Here is a 20,030-nt window from a genome sequence, read left to right as displayed (position 1 = left end):
GACTGGTAAGATCTGATGACTACAGCCCTTAAAGTCGAATTATCATTACTGCTGTGCTGATTCACTGATCTAGGAATAGCTACCTGATATGCACCTTGACGCCGGGCTGACCTACGGCTCACGACACAGTCGCAAAGAAATCACTGGAATGTATACCGGACATGACTGCCAATGGAAGGAAATACTGGGTCTGATAAGTAGGTTGCCAAACATCGTTGTCATTTTCTTGCCCTTGAGACAAATACAGATCTTAAAACAAACCATTACATGGGCTGGTCTTGCAAAGACGGCCAAAAAAAAAAAAACGCCTCATTACCTCCCCTGTTACTCCTTGCGCCCAAGAGCAATCCCTAAGCCGGTATAAAAAAGACGAAGCACAACCATCGGTATTCCCACACGTACCTCCTCACTTGGCGATCCTCAAGGGGTGCGCTTCGGTGTTGAGGACATACTCGTCAAGACTGACGACGTCCGGCTCCGAATACAGCAGAAAGAAGTACTTCAGCGTCTCGGCGAGCCAGAAGCTCTCCATCGAGTTGCTCTTCTTGGGGTCTTTGACGGTGCAGTCGGCCAGCGCGGCGTGCGCAATGTCCGTCTTGGTCAGCCGCACAATGGTCTCGAACATGGCCCAGGCCCGGTCCAGCAGCGCGCGGTCGCCCGTCGTGCGGTACAGCACAAACACGCTCTCGATGGCCTCGGGCCGCAGTATGTAGCGCCTGTCGTCGTAGCGCACGACGCCCGGCACCAGGTGCTGCTCCGCGATCTGCCCGCCGATCCTGTGCACGTCGTCGGCGGGGAGCTCGGCGTGCGCGGCCACGTCGGCGTGCCAGGCGTCCTCGTCCCAGGCGCAGGGCGGGATGTGGTCTAGGTCGTCGTCGGCGGCGGTGGCGGGGGAGGGCTTGCCGGCGCGGCGCGGGCAGCGCGTCGTGTGCATCACTTCGGGCATAATACCGCCCGGGGAGTGTTCGTATGCCCACATGCAGCCCTCGACGAGCTGGCGTGCCGTGTCCATCTCCTGAGGCGTGGAGAAGGCGCGCGCGGCGAGCGCCACCATGCCTCCCGCGAAGCAGCCGAGGTGCTGGACCCTGGGCTCCGGCTCCTGTCCGAGAAGAGGCTCGTTAGGCTCGACTTGGATGTCGCCGGGGAGCAAAATTCTGGGAGCCTCCTTGCCGTAGGGGCTCGTGATTCGCGGTCGGTAAAAGATGTTTCGCTTCATGGCACCGAGGGCCTTGGTATACATTTCTTGATACTGGGGGAGCTTGCCGGAGAGAAGAATGTATTCCTTGGGAAGGTACTCGTAGACGCTGTCGGCCATTCCTCCGATGGAGAAGCCCGTGTGCTCTCTAAAGTTTGCTCGGTTGGGCCCGATGACGACCGGCCACATTCCGGGTAGTCTTGTGTCGTCTTGCTGCTTTGCTAGAAGGTCCATGATGCGCTGTACGGCGTCGAAGTATTTGGGATTTCCGGTGATCTGGCTGAGACGAGTGAACTCGAGGGTGAGTGAGCCAATCTCGGCAACCAGGCCGCCATCGGGGGCTGCTTGGTTTGGGGGTGACATGAGCCGCTTCTGTCCATCCGCCGCCACACCTTGAGTTTGGCCATTTAAACCCCCATATGGAGCTTTGACAGCATCCATGAGCGCCTTGAGCTTCCAACGGAGTATAGGCATGTGATTAGGGGTGTCAAAAGCTACGTAGAGCATGTCACCCAGCTCGATTGCCTTGTGAAGAAGAACGGTTGCATGATTTCCTCGTCGCCCTCCGCTGATGTCGTAGGCGGCCAACAAGCCACCAAGGTAGCGGATCGTAGTCTCAAAGACATTTATCTCGTCCAAGCTTGTCTTGGTAAAGTCGATCTTGATGACTGCTTGAACGGCCTCGTCGAAATCATCAGTGAGGCCCATGATGTAGAGAGAATCAAGCGAATCGACCAGAGTAGCAGCCCATCCGCCAAAAACATCGCGTTCGCCACCTGTAACAGGCAGCACCTCATCGTGGAGCCAGGCGAACTTCTTGTAGCCGGACCAGGCGTGGGTGAAGTTACTGCGGACCTGCTCTAAGCGGGCGAGGCGAACCTTCCTTTGCTCAGGGGTTTCCTTCTTAAAGGCGTGCTGGATCTTTGGGATCGCCTTGGCTCTTGTGGATGGGATCTTGGTCATGAACTGAGGGGAAATGGGGTGGTTCAGAGGGACGTTAGCCCAGTGAAAGTTGCCATCGTTGAAGTCGGGCTGGGCCTGAAACTGCCAATATGTCTCGGTGACAAATGATGATTGTTTGCGATGGATGGAAATCAAGAAGAAGATGCCGATTAGCAGAAAGAAGACAGCCGGCCGCCTCTTGAATATGCTACAGGTGTGGTAGGCCATTTTTGAACGCCGCCGCAAACCAATCAATTGACCAGCCTATCTGATTGATGTTGCGATTTAGAAGGGTGCCTGACTGCACCGAAAAATGACATGGATTAAAACGAAGGTGATGATTGTGACAGTGAGGGCGTAGTGGAGGGCGGGCTTTGAGACAGGAGAGTTGAAAATAATTAAGAAAGAAAAACGTGGTCGAGAATGGTTTGATCGACGCCGATTCCTAGATAAAACTCAACCACGCCTTACGTGGTAAATTACTTCATTGACAGGTCCCCTGGCAGGACAAGAAAAGCAGACCGGTTTTCCGGCCGTCGTGTCGCAGTGAGCCAAGCTGTTGGTACTGTACGCGCCTCCAATATCACATCACAACCAATGAGTGCCGATGCCGTGTCACACGATTGGTCGAATGCCCTAGCCAAGCTTGAGGGGGCCATGGCCCCAATTAGCTCCTGCATTCGACCTGGCCTGTTGCGGCCGTTAATGCATCAGGTTGGTTTCCCTCGCTTCTTTAGTAATTACGCGCCCGAAAATGGCCAAATCATATTGCACGACCCAAACGGAATGTTTGCTCCGCGGCGCTTGTCTGCATGCAACAGCCGCCTGCTATATCTGGCATTAATCAACAACGTTAACAGCGCCAAAAGTAGCAACACCAACAACACATCGACTCCTTGCACTTTATCAGGCCTGTTGACCATTTCTGAATAGCTGCAGAGGTCGCCACGACCAATGATATTGCACCATGTCTCTCTTTTTTGTTATCCGGGTAACCAGATAATTCATGCCGACTCAAAGCAGATAAAGTTGGTTCGGTATTCGTACTTAACCCCTCAAAGCCAACCAATATGTTTCTCTCTCTACATTCCTTGTGGGCTTTTGCAACCTTTTGACAAAAAACTGAAGAGAGAAAGGTTATAGGGTCAGCAACTCTATCAGTTACTGCATAACCCAGGCAATCATCGTGAGAATGGGAACAGTCAAACTGCACAATTTCAAGGGGTGGCTGTCATCAATAATACTGGCCTACTACCTATTTACTCTCCAACACGCCCGAGTTGCTGCCCAGGCCACAATCCAGGATGTCATGTGGAATATGCCCAACGGAAGAGCCCCAAGATTCTCTCAGACATTCACAACAGGGCAGACCATTCCCATCTCTTGGAATCCATATAATGGCACCATGGTTGATCTGTGGCTGACCCCATTCGATCCGGATATTGGTGTTGAGTTTTCATTGCTCATCAAGCGCAAGTCTCCCTTTGACTTTCCCTGACCGTGGCCGACGCTTGCAGGCTCAGCGCTATCCACGAACAAACCCAGCTAATTCCAACCTCGCTCAACCTCACAACAGAAGGCATAGATCTGAGCAAGCGTAGCCCTGACCACCTGTGGACGATCGAGGGGATTCCCCTGGATGTGCTTCGCCGCACGCCCAAGTTCGTCCTACGATTCACGCCCGAGCAAAAGGGCAGCGATCCCAAATTTAATAGGGAAGATCCAGAGCTCAGCAGCAAAGGCTTCCTTATTGTGCAAGGAGCCGAGAAAGGAATCAAGGCCAGCACCACAGAGATGACAACAGACTCGCGGGCCACAGAGACAGCCGTATCATCCGCAACCACATCTCAGCTCACGCCTACACCCACGAATCCCCCACCGCCTGAGGATACCGATGGCCAGCCGGCTATTATCAACAGCGAGAACCAGGCAGAACTTGGCATGGGGTCCATCGTCGGCATAGCAGTCGGTTCTCTTGCTGCACTGACCCTTTCTGTCGGGCTTACAGTCTGGTGCTTATGCTTCCGGCGGCGTGGAACTGTAGGAAAGACACAGCTCCAAAGGGGCGAGGGCGTGAGTAGGGAGTACATGATCTCACCGCCAAGGGGTCATGGAAGTGACACTTTCCATCTCGACCAATCTAAAACCGAGGACATTAGGCTGTCCGAGTTGACAACGGCAAGACCGACTGTAGAGCTGGAGGACAAATATTATACGTCCAAGTCGGGGGTGGGGCCAGAGACGTACGGACGAGCTGAGTTATACGCGGGATGAAGTTGATTGCATTTCTCGGAGGGGGGACATGTTTGAGGTTGCATTGAAATCACATGTTGTAGCACCAGGAAGTGAATAACGATGGTATTGCATAAGAAGTAGTAGCGGACCCAAGTCTACGTAGGTACCTGGTAGGTATGTAGGTTATCGCAGTTAAGGTATGTAATGGAATTGGGCACCACCAGATCACACAATCTCCCTGCCGACCGATGGCTGGGCCGTATTACCTAAGCCTGTAAGCGACCCCACTAAACTGTACTGTGGGGGCTATTGCATGCTTGGCTTTTAGCTTGCTTTAGCATCTTCACCTGCAGATATTCCACCAACAACTTTTGTAAGCTTTTCTTCATCTGCAGTTTCCAGCCACATATAGACGTCGGTCACAGGTCGACGCCTAATTCAGGCTTGACTGATTAGGATAACCTTAAAAGAAATATTAAAGCTCGTGTGCGCCCGCTTACCACAAGGATTGTGCAGGCCCCATCACTTTCAACTCTCCAAACGTGGGATGTGAAGTTTGGACAAAAGAAAGCATCACAGTCGAGTCATCCTATCATCAAACTCCAAACACTGCACAAGACCGAACACATCAATCCAATGTCTTCATTTACCATGGATCGTGGACAAAACTCGAGTCTGATGGGTAAGTATTCGGTAACGATATAGTCGCGAATGCACGCATTTCTATTGACAATTGTCGCCTGAGCTGACTCTCCCCTCACTTGACCAGACCGGCATCAAGCCGCCATCACCGACATCACCAAGCACTTTGGCGAGTTGGTCATTGGTCTTTCGAGCCCTATTACTGCCGAGGACGCGGACACTGCCACATCCTCGCAGCAGGCCATGCGCATGCAACTGGAATCGAATGCACTTGTAAGCGCTTCCCGTGTCGCCCATTTTCATTTCATTCGTTTTTTTTCGCTCTTGCAACCTCTCGATCTGCTCGTAGAAAATCCGTAGCCTCCTTAAAGCTTTCATCTCCAGCGAAAAAGACTAACAGCAATCCAGATCGCATCGATCGAGCACCTGCTCTCGCTCACCCGCCAGGTGCGCGAGCTGTGGCTCGTCGGCCCGCTCCTCAAGCCCGGCGAGGGCGAGCGCGCCGCCGACGGCCAGATCGACGAGCAGGTCGAGTCCATGACGCACATCCTGAACCAGCTGCGCGAGCGGGTCCGCAACCGCCAGGTCGGCCCGCACGGAACCTACATCATCAAGGACCGCGCCGTCGCCGCTGCTCCGGCAACCGATGGCGCCACCGCGGACGCGTCGTCGGCCCAGCCGGCACAATCTTCCTCCGCTGCTCCCGGCGGCCAGTAGAGCTCGGCCGCCCCGGGCGTAGTGGACGAGGCGGCGCTCGCCACCATCATCGGAATGTGCGACGGCGACGTCGACCTGTTCTTGCAGCTCTTCCACGAGCTCACTCGTCGTCCCGGCGCTGCTGGCCCCGAGCGCCCCACTTCTGTCGAGGTCGACATGGATGAGATTAGGATGATGGAGGATGCCTTTGACTTGGTTCCTTCCACCCAGATGGAGGATGTCAATCCGGATGTTGCCAACGAGTCACTGTTCTGGAGCGTTATGGGAGAGGACCATGAGGCAAACTTGCACCCCGACGCTGCTCAAAACACCGGCACCGCCACTTCAAACATTCACCAGGTTTCTGCTCAAGACGTCGCGTTTGCCCAAGAACCTACTGCCTTTCACAATCAGGCTGGAGGAATCACAGAAAACCACGGCCAGGGCGCCTTTGGCTCAATCGAGATGAATGACCAGAGCGGTGGCGATCGTTCCTCGGACATGCCAATGCTTGACACACCCATGGATCCGGAGGCCAGGAGACTGGAGTATCTCTTGAGCCAAGACCACGGATTGATCGACCACCTCCTCCCTGCTATCTGCCCCTCTGGTTCGGTCCGTGATGCCGAGAACATGGGCGCTCAATTGTTCACGATTGAGGAAGAGTAAATTCTTTTTGCGTTGAGCTTGCAAGTCGCTTTTCGTTCGCAAACCGTGCGGAAGGGGAGCTGGGAATTCAAGATTTGTGTTTGAGTAACGACGGATGAAAGCATGGAGATGAAGGCGGCCCCGGCAGAGCAGCTGGGTTTTATATGTTGTCTCTTGAGCCAGATCAAAAGGGGGATCAGATGGCTTCCGAACATGGGAAGTCTTTGGCCTCTGAAGGATTCAGGTAGTGCCTGCGTCATTGGTGATAACATTTTTCATAAAAAGCATTGTTGGAGTTTGGGATGGCGGCTGAATTGTACAGTCGAACAGCATGTATCTACTCATTGTATCGAGCATAACAAACATGACCATCTTGAAAAAGAAAAAGAAAAACCAGTTTGGAATGCCTCGTATTTTCTCATCATTTCTGTACCAATGCACAGGGTATCTCTATCCCAGTACAGAAAAAATAAAACCGCACATCTGACCGATGTTTACTTTTCGTGAGATGCTCATCAGAATCAACCATCGCCGTCCTCGGGGTTCTCGTCATCGTCATCACCCAGGCCAGCCTCCAATCCCCTGGGTAGTTGTATTCTCTCCCTCTCCTTGCGCTCATATGCAGCATCAAAGCCGTGTGCCGTGACCCACAGGAAATGATCGGTGTGGAAGTTGTCGATCTGGTTGAAGAAGGTGTGGAAGCTATATTCATCGTCAGTAAAGGAAAGCAAAAAAGAAATGTTTCGATATCAGTAATGTCCATCAGCAAACTCACATGTTCTCCTGCTCCTCGACGTCCCACATGCGCTGGTAGATGTGCGCACGCTTGAACGCCTCAATCTCGTCCTCGTACTTGTCAAAGTTCAAGGGCTCCTTGCCGAGCGTCTGCACGGCCCGGTAGCTGTAGTTCTCAAACACGGGCCTCTCGAGCAGCAGGCCCAGACCGGGCGCCTTGGGGATGCTGATGCGCTTGGCCTCGTAGGACTGGGTGATGCGGTCGAGGGGCACGCCGCACCGGACCGTCAGGACGGCCATGGCGACCATCTTGCGGATCTGGTGCATCATGAAGCTCTGGCCGTGCACCTTGAGCGACACCCACTCGGTCTCGCCGATCTGAATCGGCTCCGGGTTGACCTTGAACGACTTGATGTGCCGCTTGGCCGACGAGTCGGTGAACTTTTTCAGAATGGTGTAGTTGTGGAAGTTGTGCGTGCCTACGTACTTGTCCAGCGCCGCCTGCAGTTTGCCGATGCGCTCCTGGGACACGCGGTACCGCCGCTTGGCCGCCACGTACGTGGCCTTGATGTCGCGGATCGCCAGCTCCGCCGGTGTGTAGACGTGCTCCTCCTCCTTGGGCTTTTCGCTGCTCTCGGCTGCTGCCGGGGCTGGTGCCTCTGCGTCGGCCATGACGACGTCGTCTGCAGGCGGTACAGGGGTCACCTCCGTCTTCTCGGACGCTGCCTCTGTGGAGGGTTCTGCCTCCGTCTCCTCCGCAGATGGCTTTGAAACCTCTTCCGTGCCTAGCGTAGATGGTTTCTTGTAATCGCCCTCCTCCACCATGTGCATCCTGGACTTGACCTCCTTGCGCACCTCGGGATCTAAGCTCTCCAGCAGCGGCTTGATTTCCTTCTCCTCGACATTCTCCCAGAAGTTGTTCAGGTCCGCGAATTTGAGTTTCCAGTCGTCATATTCGCCCTTTTCGTTCACGGCAGAGATGACCTTCTTCCCGAGATAGCTATCGGGATGAGGAGGGATGAGTGCGTGGGTGGGCATGAGATACTCATACCAACGCGAGTCGCAGGCTTGGTAGCAGCTGAAGCTGTTGTTGGTACGGAGGATATCCCAGACACGGATTTGGTCCGGGAGGTGGGAGTTGATCCTGGCGACAAGATCCGCCATGGTTTCGGCGGGTTCTTCGGAGGCCTTTTGGTCGGGTTTCGACTCGACGGAGGGCTCTTCGGCAGCAACAGTAGCCGCGTTGCTCTCTAAGGACTCGGTTGATGGCTTCTCAGCCGCTGGCTCGTTACTCTCCACCTTCTCAGTAGCGTCCTCAGTCACGGCCTTGGGTTCAGCCTCAGGTGCAGCCCCAGGTGCAGCCTCGGATGCCGCCTCAACCTCTCCAGCAGTTGTGCCATCAGCGGTAGCAGCAGGCTTCTCAGCATTGCCATTACCGGCAAGCTCCTTTTCCTCTAGGGGAACAATGAGCTTTAGGGAGATTACGTTGCTGGCCGCATGCACACCCTTGTCGGTCCTGGCACACCTCATCAAGCTGACCTTTTTGGGATCGCTGGCATTGGCCTTGGAGATAGCCCCGGCATCGACGAATGCACGGAACAGATCTCCTTCGATGGTCTTCTCAAAGTGGTTGATCTGCATGCCCTTGTATCCGGTGCCAGCGTAGCCGATCAGGACTGCGACCTTCTTCTTTGGCTTGCGCTCCTCAGCCGCGATCTCTTCGGCGCTGAACTGAATGTTCATGAAGCTGCTGGGGTCTTCATTGTTTTTCGAACGCTTCGACGGGAAGTTGGGCCGGTCGTCGCGGTCGCGGTGACGTCTACGAGTTGCTGTCGTGTCAGATGGACTTGTGTGAGAAATGCACAAGGTACAACAAGGGGGACGGGGGTTTATAAGTCGCGGGATTCAAGTAGAGTGCATAGGGGACAGGTAGTCTTACTTGCGGTTCCAGCCATCTTTCCCCTTGTTGTCTTCCCAGCCGCCGCGCCTGCCTCCGCGACCACCCCGGCCGCCGCGCTGATTCCTCTGGCCGCCGCCGCGGCCGCCACGGTTCCCCCGATGGCCTGACGAGGATTGCTCGTTGCCGGTAGGGGCAGCAGCTGCCTTGGCAGTGCCGTTCTGAGGTGTGTCGTCTGCTGCCATAATCTCGAGGCAGCAATTGACATGTTTTGGGGGGTAGGAGTTTGAGTTGTGGGGAGGGGATGCGCCGCTAGGAACAAGCTCTGCGCGACGTAACAATAATTTTTTTCCCTTCCCGCGACTATGATGGTTGGCCTGGAACGCGCATTGGCTCCGCACTCCACTTTGCTTGGACGTTTGTGGGTCGCGGGGTTCTTGTCCGATGTATCAATACTATCGATAGCGTCTACTAGCAGAACCTCGGCGCTTGTTTTTCGACCATCAGGGAACTTCTTTTTTCAGCTACCGTACATATAACATACTATAGTAGACTTGTCTGGTAGATGTACATATATGAAGGTACAATGCAATACTTCAATAGCATGTATGACATTCAATTAGGTACTCACCTTGAGGTAATTATAACACTTGGAGATTGACACCAGCACGTGCACAATAAACCAAGATGATCTCAGAGTCTAGGTACAGTACCTGGGGCTTAGGGGCTCTCTTCATACTTGATTGAGGAGAGCTTCCTTATTGGGCTTACTTTAAGAGACATTCTAGGCTGCGTCTCCATATGCCAGGAATTCTTGTCGGCGAGCATGGCTGTAAGTGCTTCTGGCAGGCTTGACCTGGGCAGCACAATAAGGCTAGTGTGGGGAGATGGGGTGAGGTATTGGGCTGTAAAATCCGTACCTAGCTGGTAGCCTTCCAAACGACACCTGAAGCCGAGCTCTTCTTCTGGAAAGACCTGTCAAAAAGGTGCTCGATCCGATGGACGCCTGTACAGTTCTGACTGTCTCGCACTGTCAAACAACCAGGCTGACCTGCGAGGTGCGTACAGGACCTCGACGGCCCCAAGCAGTCCAGAAAAGGCAGCCACAGTGCTGTCACCGGGTTGAATCCGTAGCAGCCAGAAGTTTTCACAAACCTCTTTCCTAGATGAGAGAGACAGAGGCTTTAGCCTTGAACAGAAGCGGGGCCATCTCACTGTACATCCGCCAGCTAAACGTTCATCTCTTCATCTTCCTGTTCCTGCCGCTCACCAACGGCTAGGAAAGTATCCGCATCCACCTTGATCCTTTTGCCTTCAGTCCTCCAAGCTGTCATCATGATTTGAATCGAGACATAGTTATTTCATCACCCATTCCTCTTTACCGATCATCTACCCATCAGAATAACCCCTGCTTTCCTCCCCATTTCCTTAAATTCGTCGTGTTTTTACCAGAGACAGCATCTCCCGGCTTTCCCGTACTTCACTGTTCGTGGATAGCGCTCTTTTGTCTGCCGCAGACTCATACAGACCATCCCATCCTGAATCGTCTTGCCCCCAGCTCTGGTCAAGCTTTGCGTGTTGTGCAGATCCATCTCGAGCTGACGTGATAAAAGTCTTCAGCATCAAGGTGAATAGCAAACTCCCGATTCCTGCATATATTTCTGTTCCAAGGTTCATCGCTCACTAGCCGATTGCTACTTTACTAGATCAATACTAGATCATCATGTCCATGGATAGGTCGAGAGACGAGGATTCGTCCGGCTCAGGAGCATCTACAATTCGACATTGGAGAGAACGTGATCGCGACGAGTCAAGCAAAAGAAGCATCCGCGAGAGGGAACATCGCCAGCTCGGCCAGATCGTCCAGCACATTGGCCCTGGAACCACACCCACAAACACACCGGATCATGGTTCGCCCGCAGAGCCAGTCGTAGAAAATGACTCCAGCTGGGTGACCGAGACTACTGAGACAGACACCGCAACTGAGACTGATAGTGACGACTCGGAAGTCCCCATCCGGGAGCTCTTGTGGAGAAATGTGGCTCTGAGACCATACCTTGTTCCCCCGACCCCAAGACGTCCGCATTCCACGGTTCGTCGAATCGGTGGGAGGCCCAGATCCAACCTCAGATCTGTGTCTTCTGCTCCCACACCCGAGGCCGAAGCTTCTCAGTCTACCACCGGAAGTGGGGAAGCTGGACAGACGGCAGATCCTGAAACTAGAGCTCCCGATGCCTCTGCTCAGTCAGCCGAAGTCGAGTCTATTATCGAAGACGACGCCCTCGCAGATGATTATGAAATTGGTCTTTCCACTTCAGATTCAGCGCCAGACTCTAATGGGGTTTCCACAGCATCGACAAATCCCGTCGAGTTCTTCAACTCGATCGTAAACAAAATCAAGAAGCTGGGCAGGGCCCGCGAACGCAGGAAAGAGCTGGAGCGCTCCAACTACTGGGTATCTCCCTTCAAGAACCTAGACCCGAGTGTCAAACTGGACGACGTTCTGGAAAACTATGACAAGGTTGACGTTCAGTCTGCGCTCGACCGCCACAAGTTCACCAACGTCATCAACGACACTCTATACGAGACCGAGATGGAACATTATCCTGACTACGAATTCGTAAACGAGGGTAAGGTCATACTGCCGCCAACACCACCCGACTGGGACTGGCGTGTGTTCCCCAAGGACTTTCACTTCCTGTACAGAGGCCCAACACCACCTCCGCCGCCCCCTCCACCTCCTCCTCCGCCTCCTCCCCGTCCACGGCCTCCACCCCCTAAGCTCATATCTTCCCTCAAGAGGTCTCCCGGCGAGGAGGGCACTTCTTCCAAAAAGAAAACTGTTCATTTCCCCGAGGAGATCACAAACCGAATCGTGTGGGTGCCAGATCCCCACGTCCCCAACCCCGACGCCACAACCGATTTCACATGGCAGCTCAGGCGCGCGAAATCACGCGCCATGTATCCCCTCACGCGCTCGTTCCTAATTCGCAGAAAACCATTAGATAACCGCCGCCGAGTTGTCTACCACGGCTACAAGGCCGACATGATGTGGATCGGAAGCTACCTCAGACTGTTCAAGGAGCCTCAGGAGAAGGGAGAGGTTTGGTCTCTGAGAGAACGCATGGGTGCAGAGCCTCTCTTCATCCTTCGGCACGAGCACCACGGCTGGCTTTAGAAGCGCCACTCGGTACTCGCCCTGTACGAGGAGTCTCCGTTCTTTCAAGAGCTCGGCATGACCACCCCTGTCGCCACCATGCGCGCCTGCGGCAAGAACAACAAGGACGTGCGGGTCAGCGTCCGTCCTACATATTTCCCTGACAAGAAAGCTTGGGTTTACGAGAAGATCCGCGCGCGCATCGACCCGCCCACCTACGTCGGCTTCGACCTCCCTTCCTACTGCGGCCGGCACCGCAAACACTGCCGCGCTCACTGGTTCCAGCTGCCGATTGGACGCGATACAGAGCCCGTCAAGATGTCGACGCCGATGATGTGGCGCGTCGGCAAGGACCACAATGAGCTGTATCGAAACCTGGACGGCCACGAACCCGAGCTGATTGCCCGCTGGACGATGGGCGCCATCACGCTCGACCCGACCATCGAGTTTTACCAACTGCAGCTGCTGGGCTCTGCTACGACGGGATGCCTTGGAGATGAGTTTCTGCGATTGGCCATCCTCACTTCGGCCAAGTTCATGAAGATCTTTGACTTTGATGCAGAGCAACAGCGGAAGTAGATCCTCCGCCCCGACGGAGAACCTGTCCAGGTACCGTGTTGAGCGTGGTGGGGAATGGTGAGGGAGGTGAGAGATCGAGAGAGCATCAACTCCATAAGACTGTTTTAGCTTTTATTATCATTGGCAGGGGATTATCATTAGCATAGAAATGCTGATGCAGACAGAGAATTTTGCAATCGCCGTTTGCTTCTGTAAACTAAATCATCAAGTCTTCTTCCAATTATTCTTTTATTAGCAAGGTAAATCCTTGGGCTTTCTATCCATTCTGTCTCCCTCGCCATAGGTCTTTGTTGCGTGCTTCTACAGTCTCGCAAGATCCCGACTCTCGCTCTCAGTCGCTCGGGGCATTTGGTCGAAAAGTAACATCGCCGTAACAGCCATCTCCTTCCCCTTGGAAATGCTAGGTTCTGCACCGGTGCAATGGGACAATAGGGAGGACACTATGAGTACAATCCAGTGCCAGTGTTCTAAGCCTCGAAACCCAGCCTGTCTCGTGGTCTGGCTGCCAGACGCTGGGAACACTGGGCTACCTAGTAGTACTGTATGTTGAACAGTTGTTGGAGATGTATTCCCGACAGTGCAGGAAAGGGGGTTTTGCTAGTAGTTCGCACCCAGTCAAGCTGGTATGGGTAGTAACGGCATATCTTGAAGGGTATTAATCTCAAAGCATCTCGGCTCGGCAATCAGTCTCGTAATTTGGAGAACTTATGGGCCCAGGTTGGGTCAAGGTACAGATTTATAGGTTCTGCAGACAACATCATTCGTGTTGCGGACGGTCAAAGGCTCGGGTTGGTGATGTTGTGGCTACCTAAGGTACCTGTATAGGTACTTACTTCCTTGGTTGCTGTGTTATCGTCCTGGCGTTGATGACCGGGACAGAAGCTCCGGTGAGAATGCGTGCATGCAGGAGGATCACTGGAAGGTGTCCAGGTATCGATGAACCTATGGTTGCTTCCGAGGTGACGGGAGCTGCTGACGCGAGAGAAGGATGTGATTGGCCGAAGCTCCCCATAGCTACCTGGGCAGATAGATGGCCAAGGTGCTAGCCAGGGTTGAAAGATCGGGAAGGTGAGGGAGGGGCTGCCTGCTAGCGCAATTGGCTCTGGGCAAAAGACCTTCGGTAGTGGAGAGCTTGGGTTAGAAGTCATCTGATCATTCAGACGGCATCCAAACTGCATCAAGGGTCCTGTAAACCCCAAGCGGTCTGCATCAACGTTTGACGCCGACAAAACTAAAATCCAACGTCTTATCGTTGCAGCCAATGTCGAGCAACCAATAGGCTCGATTTCAAAAACGCTTCTGAATGCCAAGGCCACCCACCCACACACACACACACACACACACACACACACACACACACACACACACATCTATGCATGCGGCTTCACTCCTACCACCAGGGTCGAAATGTGGCTTTGCTGACCGTCACACAGTCCAAACCAGGACCCTTACGATCATGCCAAGACGCTTTGCCATTCTTGGGCTTTGCAGCTGGCTTGCGAACCTGCTGCTGTTGTGTTGACCGACGAAGAGTACATTCCAGCCGACAAGGGCAAGGCTGCCCGCCGTTGAAGGATTGCCCTCCTGCGCCAGCGCATCCTTGACCTTCCTGTCCCTCTCTTCTGCTCTAGATTGCTAGCCTCCTTTGGCGACAACAGTGGCTGGCGCTCACGTCGGGGCAAAAGTGCGCTTGACATACCCAAGACCGCGAATTTGAACGGAGCAACGAAGCTAGCTGCAACTATCCATCTTCAATATTTATGTTAATGGTCTGCATCACAAGAGAGTAGTCAAAATGTCTGCTGCAACAATAACTGCGGCGCCTGTCGCCACGGCAGCGTCTCAGGCCGGCATCTTTGAGGGCATGAACCCAACAGTGTTCAATCCTTCAGACCCGATTGTACTCTTCATAATCCAAGCTACGATCGTCATTGGGTTGACACGGCTTCTGTACTGGCCTCTGGCCAAGATACACGAGCCAAAGGTCATTGCGGAAGTCATCACGGTAAGCATTCTACCCGGAACTCGAGTTGCTTCCCATATACAACGAAAAAGCTTGTGTGTAGTACCCATAGTGTGTCTATTGTAACTAATGCGCCAATAACCCCCAGGGAATTATACTGGGACCTTCAGTCATGGGCCGCATCCCAGGCTTCACAGCTACTATATTCCCGCCTGCATCCATGGCGCCGTTCCGCTTGGCAGCCAACATCGGCCTGGTGCTGTATCTGTTTCTGGTCGGCCTCGAGATTGATCTCAGCTACCTTCTGCGCAACTGGCGCATTGCCGTTAGCGTCGCGAGCTTCGACATGGCAATCCCCTTTGGCTTGGGCGTCGCTCTCGCTTATGGTCTATACAACGAGTTCAAAGACGAGCAGGGAATTGCGCCCATTTCTTTTGGTGTCTATGCACTGTTTATCGGCATCGCCATTGCTATCACGGCATTTCCGGTACTCTGTCGAATCCTGACCTCGCTCAAGCTCCTCAACAGCAACGTCGGCGTCATTGTTCTCACGTCAGGCATCATTAATGATGTCGTCGGATGGATCTTGCTCGCGTTGTGCGTCACTCTCGTCAATTCTGGCGCCGGCATCACAGCCCTATATATTCTCCTGGTCGCCGTCGGGTTCAGCTTGTTCTTGGCCTATGCAGTCCGACCGGCATTCATGTGGGTGCTGCACAAGACGCACAGTTTGGAAAATGGCCCAACTCAAGGTGTGGTGGCTCTGACCATATTTATGGTTCTTGCCTCTGCCTTCTTTACCAGCATCATCGGCGTGCACTCCATCTTTGGTGCCTTTATGGTCGGTCTCATGTGCCCCCATCAGGGTGGTTTCGCCGTCAAGCTGACAGAAAAGATTGAAGACCTGGTTGCTGTCATCTTTGTCCCTCTTTTCTTTGCGCTCTCTGGTATCAACACGAACCTTGGCCTTTTGGATAGTGGCAGGATTTGGGCTTATGTCTTTGCCGTCATCTTTGTCGCCTTCTTCAGCAAACTCATCGGCGGTACCATAGGTGCCAGGCTGAACGGTCTCGTGTGGCGCGAGTCCTTTACCATCGGTACGCTGATGTCGTGCAAGGGTCTCGTCGAACTTATTGTCCTCAACATCGGCCGGGAGGCTCGCATTCTCTCGACCAGAACCTTTACAATCTTCGTCGTCATGGCTCTTGTTACGACATTTTTGACTTCGCCCCTCGTCATGTGGCTATACCCTCCTTCATATCAGCAAAAGCTTGAACTATGGAAACAAGGCAAAATTGATTGGGATGGAAACCCGATACATCCATCCGAAGAAGAGGAGACCGGTGCCGCAGGTGCCCTCGACAAGAAGGATATTGCCACCCGTCTTCTGGTTTATATCCGAGCAGATGGTCTCTCGAGCGTTTTGTCCACTGTTTCCCTTTTCACCAGCGCAGGTGTGCAAACCGAGTCGGACTCTCCGGCACCATTTGTGGACCCTAATGCCGCAGTCCACCTCAACGGCGAGAGCATGAAAGAAGGCATTACTCCGGCCACCGCAACTCTGATGCGGCCTCGACCCGAGAGGCTGCCGTTGCTCCGCGTCCATGGTTACCGGCTCGTGGAGTTGAGCGAGCGCAACTCGTCAGTCATGCAGGTCGCTGATATTGAGCAGTACGCAGCACATGACCCCATCATCAAGGCGTTTGGCACATCGGCCAACACAGCCAGTAGGGACGTTGTCATATCTGGCAAGATTGCCGTGGTCCCCCAGAACTCCTTCGCCGACACTCTGGCGGATGAGGCAGGCAACTCACGGAGTGACTTGATCCTCGTGCCGTGGAGTGAGACCGGGAGCATTTCGGAGGTGCCGTCACTATATGGCGGTGTCCCCAGCACCGATCCCCTTTGTAATGACAGCTTTGCGCAGCTCGCGACTGGCATCTTTGACGCGGCCAAGAATGTCGCTGCTGTCGGTGTCTACCTCGACCGTACTCTGATCGCCAAGTCTGACGCCGGTGTAACCGAGACAGTGGCGGAGGGCAAACGATACCAGCTCACGAGGCATACCACCGGCATTAGCCTTGTCGACACCCAGCCGGACCGCTTGGCAGCCAAGTTCTTCTCGGCAGAGCACAGGAAAAAGGTCATTCGGGTCTTCTTCGCCGGTACTGAGGATGATTTGTTTGCCGTGCGACTTGCCCTTCAGCTCTCACGGTCGGGTTCGACGGAATTACAAGTCACAGTCTGCTACCATCACCGCGATAACGGCTTCATTGCCGACTTTGAGAGGCTCAGGGCCAAGATTGAGCAGGGTCCCGAGAGTGGAAGCGTCATCTTTACGACAGTCGAGCCACAACCTGCTCAGCCATCGGTATCAGAGGGAGAACCGTCCACTGGCACTACACGGGGCTCGGATGTACTTGCTGCTCTGGCCGGGGACGAGGCACATCGGAATATCACCACAATTCTTATTGTCGGCCGCACCTCTACATTGACATCGTCGGAGCCCAGTGAATACTTCGAAGTGCGGAGTGCACTAGGCAACGTCGCTACACGTGCGGCAGCCGAAATCAGAAGGTGCGGCGCCAAGAACATCAGTATTCTGGTTGTTCAGGCTAGAAAGGTTGCCGTTGCGCTACCTAGCACCACTTCGGGGCCGTCGGGACAGACTTTCGAGAGGAAAGCAAGTCATGAGAGCCAGGCTAGCGACATTGGCGAACATGCGGCGTAACTCCAAGGCTATACATCTGAAACTGTTCATTGCAGGCGATTCCAACTCCTCGAGCCGCTCACTGAGCTGTTGATCAACGTTTGCAAAGCTCAAACTTCCAGCTGTTAAGATGGCATATCATAGTATCCCTTCCCCCTTTCTACTTGATATTTGCGCAGCTTGGAGGCACTATCTCCGTCTGTTCACGCTTACACATCATTTTACTCTTTTGGCACATGAAACTTGATGATACATCCTCAACACAGTCTGTATAACACCTACTCTTGTAGCAGAGTGGGTGATATCAGCACACCTGGCACAGAGTCTCGTAGCACAGGCTGCTGAGAGTGACCTTTCCAGAATGATGTCTTTCCAATCACCCGCTGGGGCATGTGCAATCTACTCAAGAACTACGTCTCATAAGAGGCACAAGAATGATGCAGACTACTGAGACCATCGACATACGTCAATCTCGTGTCCCTGAAGCTGTTTTGCAATGCAAGTAAGAATCACAATGCATCTGGTAGCAGCTCCATGTCACATAGTTGCCAATCACGATGCAGATCGTCTCCTTTTGCCATCTCAAATCGATTTCGAGGCTGCCGCACCAGAGATTCAACATGATGTTGTGTCGCCATTGGCTTGCATGTTCGTCATTTCCCCCTTACATCTTCCTTTCCTTTTTTTTGCCATCCGGGATTTGACGCATTTCGTAACCCGACACTGGCTGTTGTTGTCCCCCTCCTCCTCCTCACTTTAGCTCCTCCACCTCCGCATCTGCAAAGGTAAGGGAGCTGTGGGAATAATACATCAAAGAGGGGGTGGGCTGCATAGCGTACAGTATCAGAGCTTGGAAGCATAGCTTAGCTTTATGGTGGGGGAGTGTGCAGCAAAAACAGAAGACAACCCACCACAACAGCCCATGAAAACCTCCAAGGCGAGCCTCCGAAAAGATAAGCCGTTGATGCGAGGTTGCTTGACGTTACACGGCAGGTTCGGAGTTAAGAAATACCCTTGAATTCGTTATGGGATTTGACAGTGAAGTGCCAGAGAGGAGAGGGGGTGAGAGCAACCCTGTGTGCTGGACGGTGTCACCCAACCCTGCATTGGCAAACCGAGGCGGCAAACAATGATAACGCTCTGGCGACGATAGTAATGGAGGGTACGGTAAATTGGGCGATTCGATTGCCTCTCTCTTTCTCCCCCCTCTGGTCCCGTATCTGTCTTTCGCTTATCAGACCGAGATGCACGGCGCGAGGTTCGAGATTGAGCCGGCGTCAACCGGTCAGCATTGAAGATGGTTGTCAGGTGATGTTCTAATCTTACCGCTTGTTTGAACAGTTCACCCCGACAACTTCCGCAAATTACAGGCAAGAAGCAAAAGCAAAAGATGAACATGTGAAGCAACTTTATTAATGTCATGTCGTGATGCAGGCAGGTTTCCCCTCATCCATGCATCCATCTCACCGTTGCCCAGAGCCTGAGAGGGGGAAACGCGTGGCAGTGACATGTCGTGCTTCCTCGCTGAGCTACACTACGTTGGGATCTTCAAACCCGCTGGTCGATTCCGCCCCCGGGGCGGAGGACGACATGGTGGTCGCCGTACGTTGGGGGATCGGCATTTCCTATCGCTGTCATACTCTAATCGCCAACTTGGAAGTATTACGGTTTTGAGGGATCTCTCACACCCAGTGCTGTCACTGATGCAAATCCCCCAGTCAAACTACTCCGCAAATCTAATCCCCTTCCTGCTGGCAGCTTTCGACCGCCCTGACGTTTCAAGGGTCCAATTGCTAGTTAAAAACCCGGGTTGCTTGAGGGGGTGCTTGGTCGAGACCCTTCGAGATCATCCCCTCCAAGAATATCACACCATCAATGCTCAACGTCCAACAATGACTTCAGGATCAGCAGAGAAGAGAAAAGCCAAGCGGAAACCGGTAAATCATAAACATGTGAAACTCAGATTCTACAGCAACACTAAAAGATGCAAGATGACAGAGGGATCAATGTGATTGGCATCACGAAGTAGTCCTGAAAGCTGGGCAACTCTGACGTGCAGGGTCCTCTCGGGTTACCTTATCCGGGAAATGTGATATGCGACAGAAAAACAAAAAAACAAGTTGATGTGCAAGATGTGCAAAAGATGGCTGCCCGCCGCTTTGTCTCTGGACGCCTCCCCCGCCCGCTCTAACAACTTGCGACACACGGTAGAACCAAAGTGGGCATGTTTTCTTCCCTTTTGGCCGGCAGACAAAAGGGAAGAAGAAAAAGAGAAGAGGACCCTGATCGACGCCTCTTCCCCCTCCAGTCCTACTGCGTGTGGTGGAGTTGCATTAGGGAGAAGAAGAAAAAGCATAACAAGAAGGTGATAAGTAAGCACTTATAATATACACACACCCCCCATAATCGGGGTGATCAAGCCACCGGTTGTTGGCTTGTTTAACTAGTTCCCTCCGTAGTTTGGCAATTTTTATTTTATTTGTTTCTTTTCGCTACTTTTATCCTTGGTGCCAGCGGGATCTAGTTCTAGGTAGTTTTGCAAGTTCAACTCCGGAGAATCTTTTTTTTTCTTTTCTCGCCACAATGGGACCCGGGTCGGTAATTTGTATGTTAAGGAGGGGTGCCGAGCAA

General features: G+C 53.3%; 6 protein-coding genes across 6 annotated transcripts; 4 read left to right on the top strand and 2 right to left on the bottom strand.

Annotated features, from left to right (window-relative positions):
- Positions 1 to 9: 9 nt before the first annotated feature.
- On the bottom strand, positions 10 to 2,630 carry MGG_07666 (endoplasmic reticulum mannosyl-oligosaccharide 1,2-alpha-mannosidase). The gene has a single exon (XM_003711554.1). It carries the CDS (start codon positions 2,363 to 2,365, stop codon positions 407 to 409), a length of 1,959 nt encoding a protein of 652 aa, XP_003711602.1. The 5' UTR covers positions 2,366 to 2,630; the 3' UTR covers positions 10 to 406.
- A 257-nt stretch (positions 2,631 to 2,887) lies between these two features.
- Positions 2,888 to 4,643, top strand: MGG_07665 (uncharacterized protein). Its single transcript, XM_003711553.1, has 2 exons — positions 2,888 to 3,609; positions 3,714 to 4,643. The coding sequence occupies exons 1-2, from the start codon at positions 3,330 to 3,332 to the stop codon at positions 4,409 to 4,411; spliced, it is 978 nt and encodes a 325-aa protein (XP_003711601.1). The 5' UTR covers positions 2,888 to 3,329; the 3' UTR covers positions 4,412 to 4,643.
- A 55-nt stretch (positions 4,644 to 4,698) lies between these two features.
- On the top strand, positions 4,699 to 6,379 carry MGG_16681 (uncharacterized protein; the record flags this gene model as incomplete). The annotated part of the gene is made up of 4 exons (XM_003711552.1): positions 4,699 to 5,054; positions 5,142 to 5,287; positions 5,423 to 5,727; positions 5,902 to 6,379. Exons 1-4 carry the CDS (start codon positions 5,009 to 5,011, stop codon positions 6,377 to 6,379), a joined length of 975 nt encoding a protein of 324 aa, XP_003711600.1. The 5' UTR covers positions 4,699 to 5,008.
- A 233-nt stretch (positions 6,380 to 6,612) lies between these two features.
- On the bottom strand, positions 6,613 to 9,342 carry MGG_07663 (tRNA pseudouridine synthase 1). The gene is made up of 3 exons (XM_003711551.1): positions 9,033 to 9,342; positions 7,134 to 8,912; positions 6,613 to 7,060 (listed from the first exon to the last, which is right to left on the bottom strand). The coding sequence occupies exons 1-3, from the start codon at positions 9,233 to 9,235 to the stop codon at positions 6,880 to 6,882; spliced, it is 2,163 nt and encodes a 720-aa protein (XP_003711599.1). The 5' UTR covers positions 9,236 to 9,342; the 3' UTR covers positions 6,613 to 6,879.
- A 1,371-nt stretch (positions 9,343 to 10,713) lies between these two features.
- On the top strand, positions 10,714 to 12,726 carry MGG_07662 (uncharacterized protein; the record flags this gene model as incomplete). The annotated part of the gene is made up of 2 exons (XM_003711550.1): positions 10,714 to 12,093; positions 12,169 to 12,726. The coding sequence occupies 2 exons, from the start codon at positions 10,714 to 10,716 to the stop codon at positions 12,724 to 12,726; spliced, it is 1,938 nt and encodes a 645-aa protein (XP_003711598.1).
- A 1,166-nt stretch (positions 12,727 to 13,892) lies between these two features.
- MGG_07661 (potassium:hydrogen antiporter) lies at positions 13,893 to 18,661 on the top strand. The gene is made up of 2 exons (XM_003711549.1): positions 13,893 to 14,731; positions 14,838 to 18,661. Exons 1-2 carry the CDS (start codon positions 14,522 to 14,524, stop codon positions 17,418 to 17,420), a joined length of 2,793 nt encoding a protein of 930 aa, XP_003711597.1. The 5' UTR covers positions 13,893 to 14,521; the 3' UTR covers positions 17,421 to 18,661.
- Positions 18,662 to 20,030: the final 1,369 nt, after the last annotated feature.

The sequence above is a fragment of the Pyricularia oryzae genome, chromosome 3 (assembly GCF_000002495.2).
Source record: "Pyricularia oryzae 70-15 chromosome 3, whole genome shotgun sequence".
NCBI lineage: Eukaryota > Fungi > Ascomycota > Sordariomycetes > Magnaporthales > Pyriculariaceae > Pyricularia > Pyricularia oryzae.
This window is presented reverse-complemented; position numbering and strand designations above follow the sequence as displayed.

What these genes read in the sequence shown, in the direction of transcription:
- MGG_07666 (XM_003711554.1), bottom strand. Translation starts at nt 2,365, where the DNA reads ATGGCCTACCACACCTGTAGCATATTCAAGAGGCGGCCGGCTGTCTTC.
- MGG_07665 (XM_003711553.1), top strand. Translation starts at nt 3,330, where the DNA reads ATGGGAACAGTCAAACTGCACAATTTCAAGGGGTGGCTGTCATCAATA. An exon ending in GTTTTCATTGCTCATCAAGC is followed by an intron (nt 3,610 to 3,713) that starts GCAAGTCTCCCT and finishes ACCTCACAACAG; the next exon opens with AAGGCATAGATCTGAGCAAG.
- MGG_07663 (XM_003711551.1), bottom strand. Translation starts at nt 9,235, where the DNA reads ATGGCAGCAGACGACACACCTCAGAACGGCACTGCCAAGGCAGCTGCT. An exon ending in AAAGATGGCTGGAACCGCAA is followed by an intron (nt 8,913 to 9,032) that starts GTAAGACTACCT and finishes AGCAACTCGTAG; the next exon opens with ACGTCACCGCGACCGCGACG. An exon ending in GTCGAGGAGCAGGAGAACAT is followed by an intron (nt 7,061 to 7,133) that starts GTGAGTTTGCTG and finishes CGATGAATATAG; the next exon opens with CTTCCACACCTTCTTCAACC.
- MGG_07661 (XM_003711549.1), top strand. Translation starts at nt 14,522, where the DNA reads ATGTCTGCTGCAACAATAACTGCGGCGCCTGTCGCCACGGCAGCGTCT. An exon ending in TCATTGCGGAAGTCATCACG is followed by an intron (nt 14,732 to 14,837) that starts GTAAGCATTCTA and finishes AATAACCCCCAG; the next exon opens with GGAATTATACTGGGACCTTC.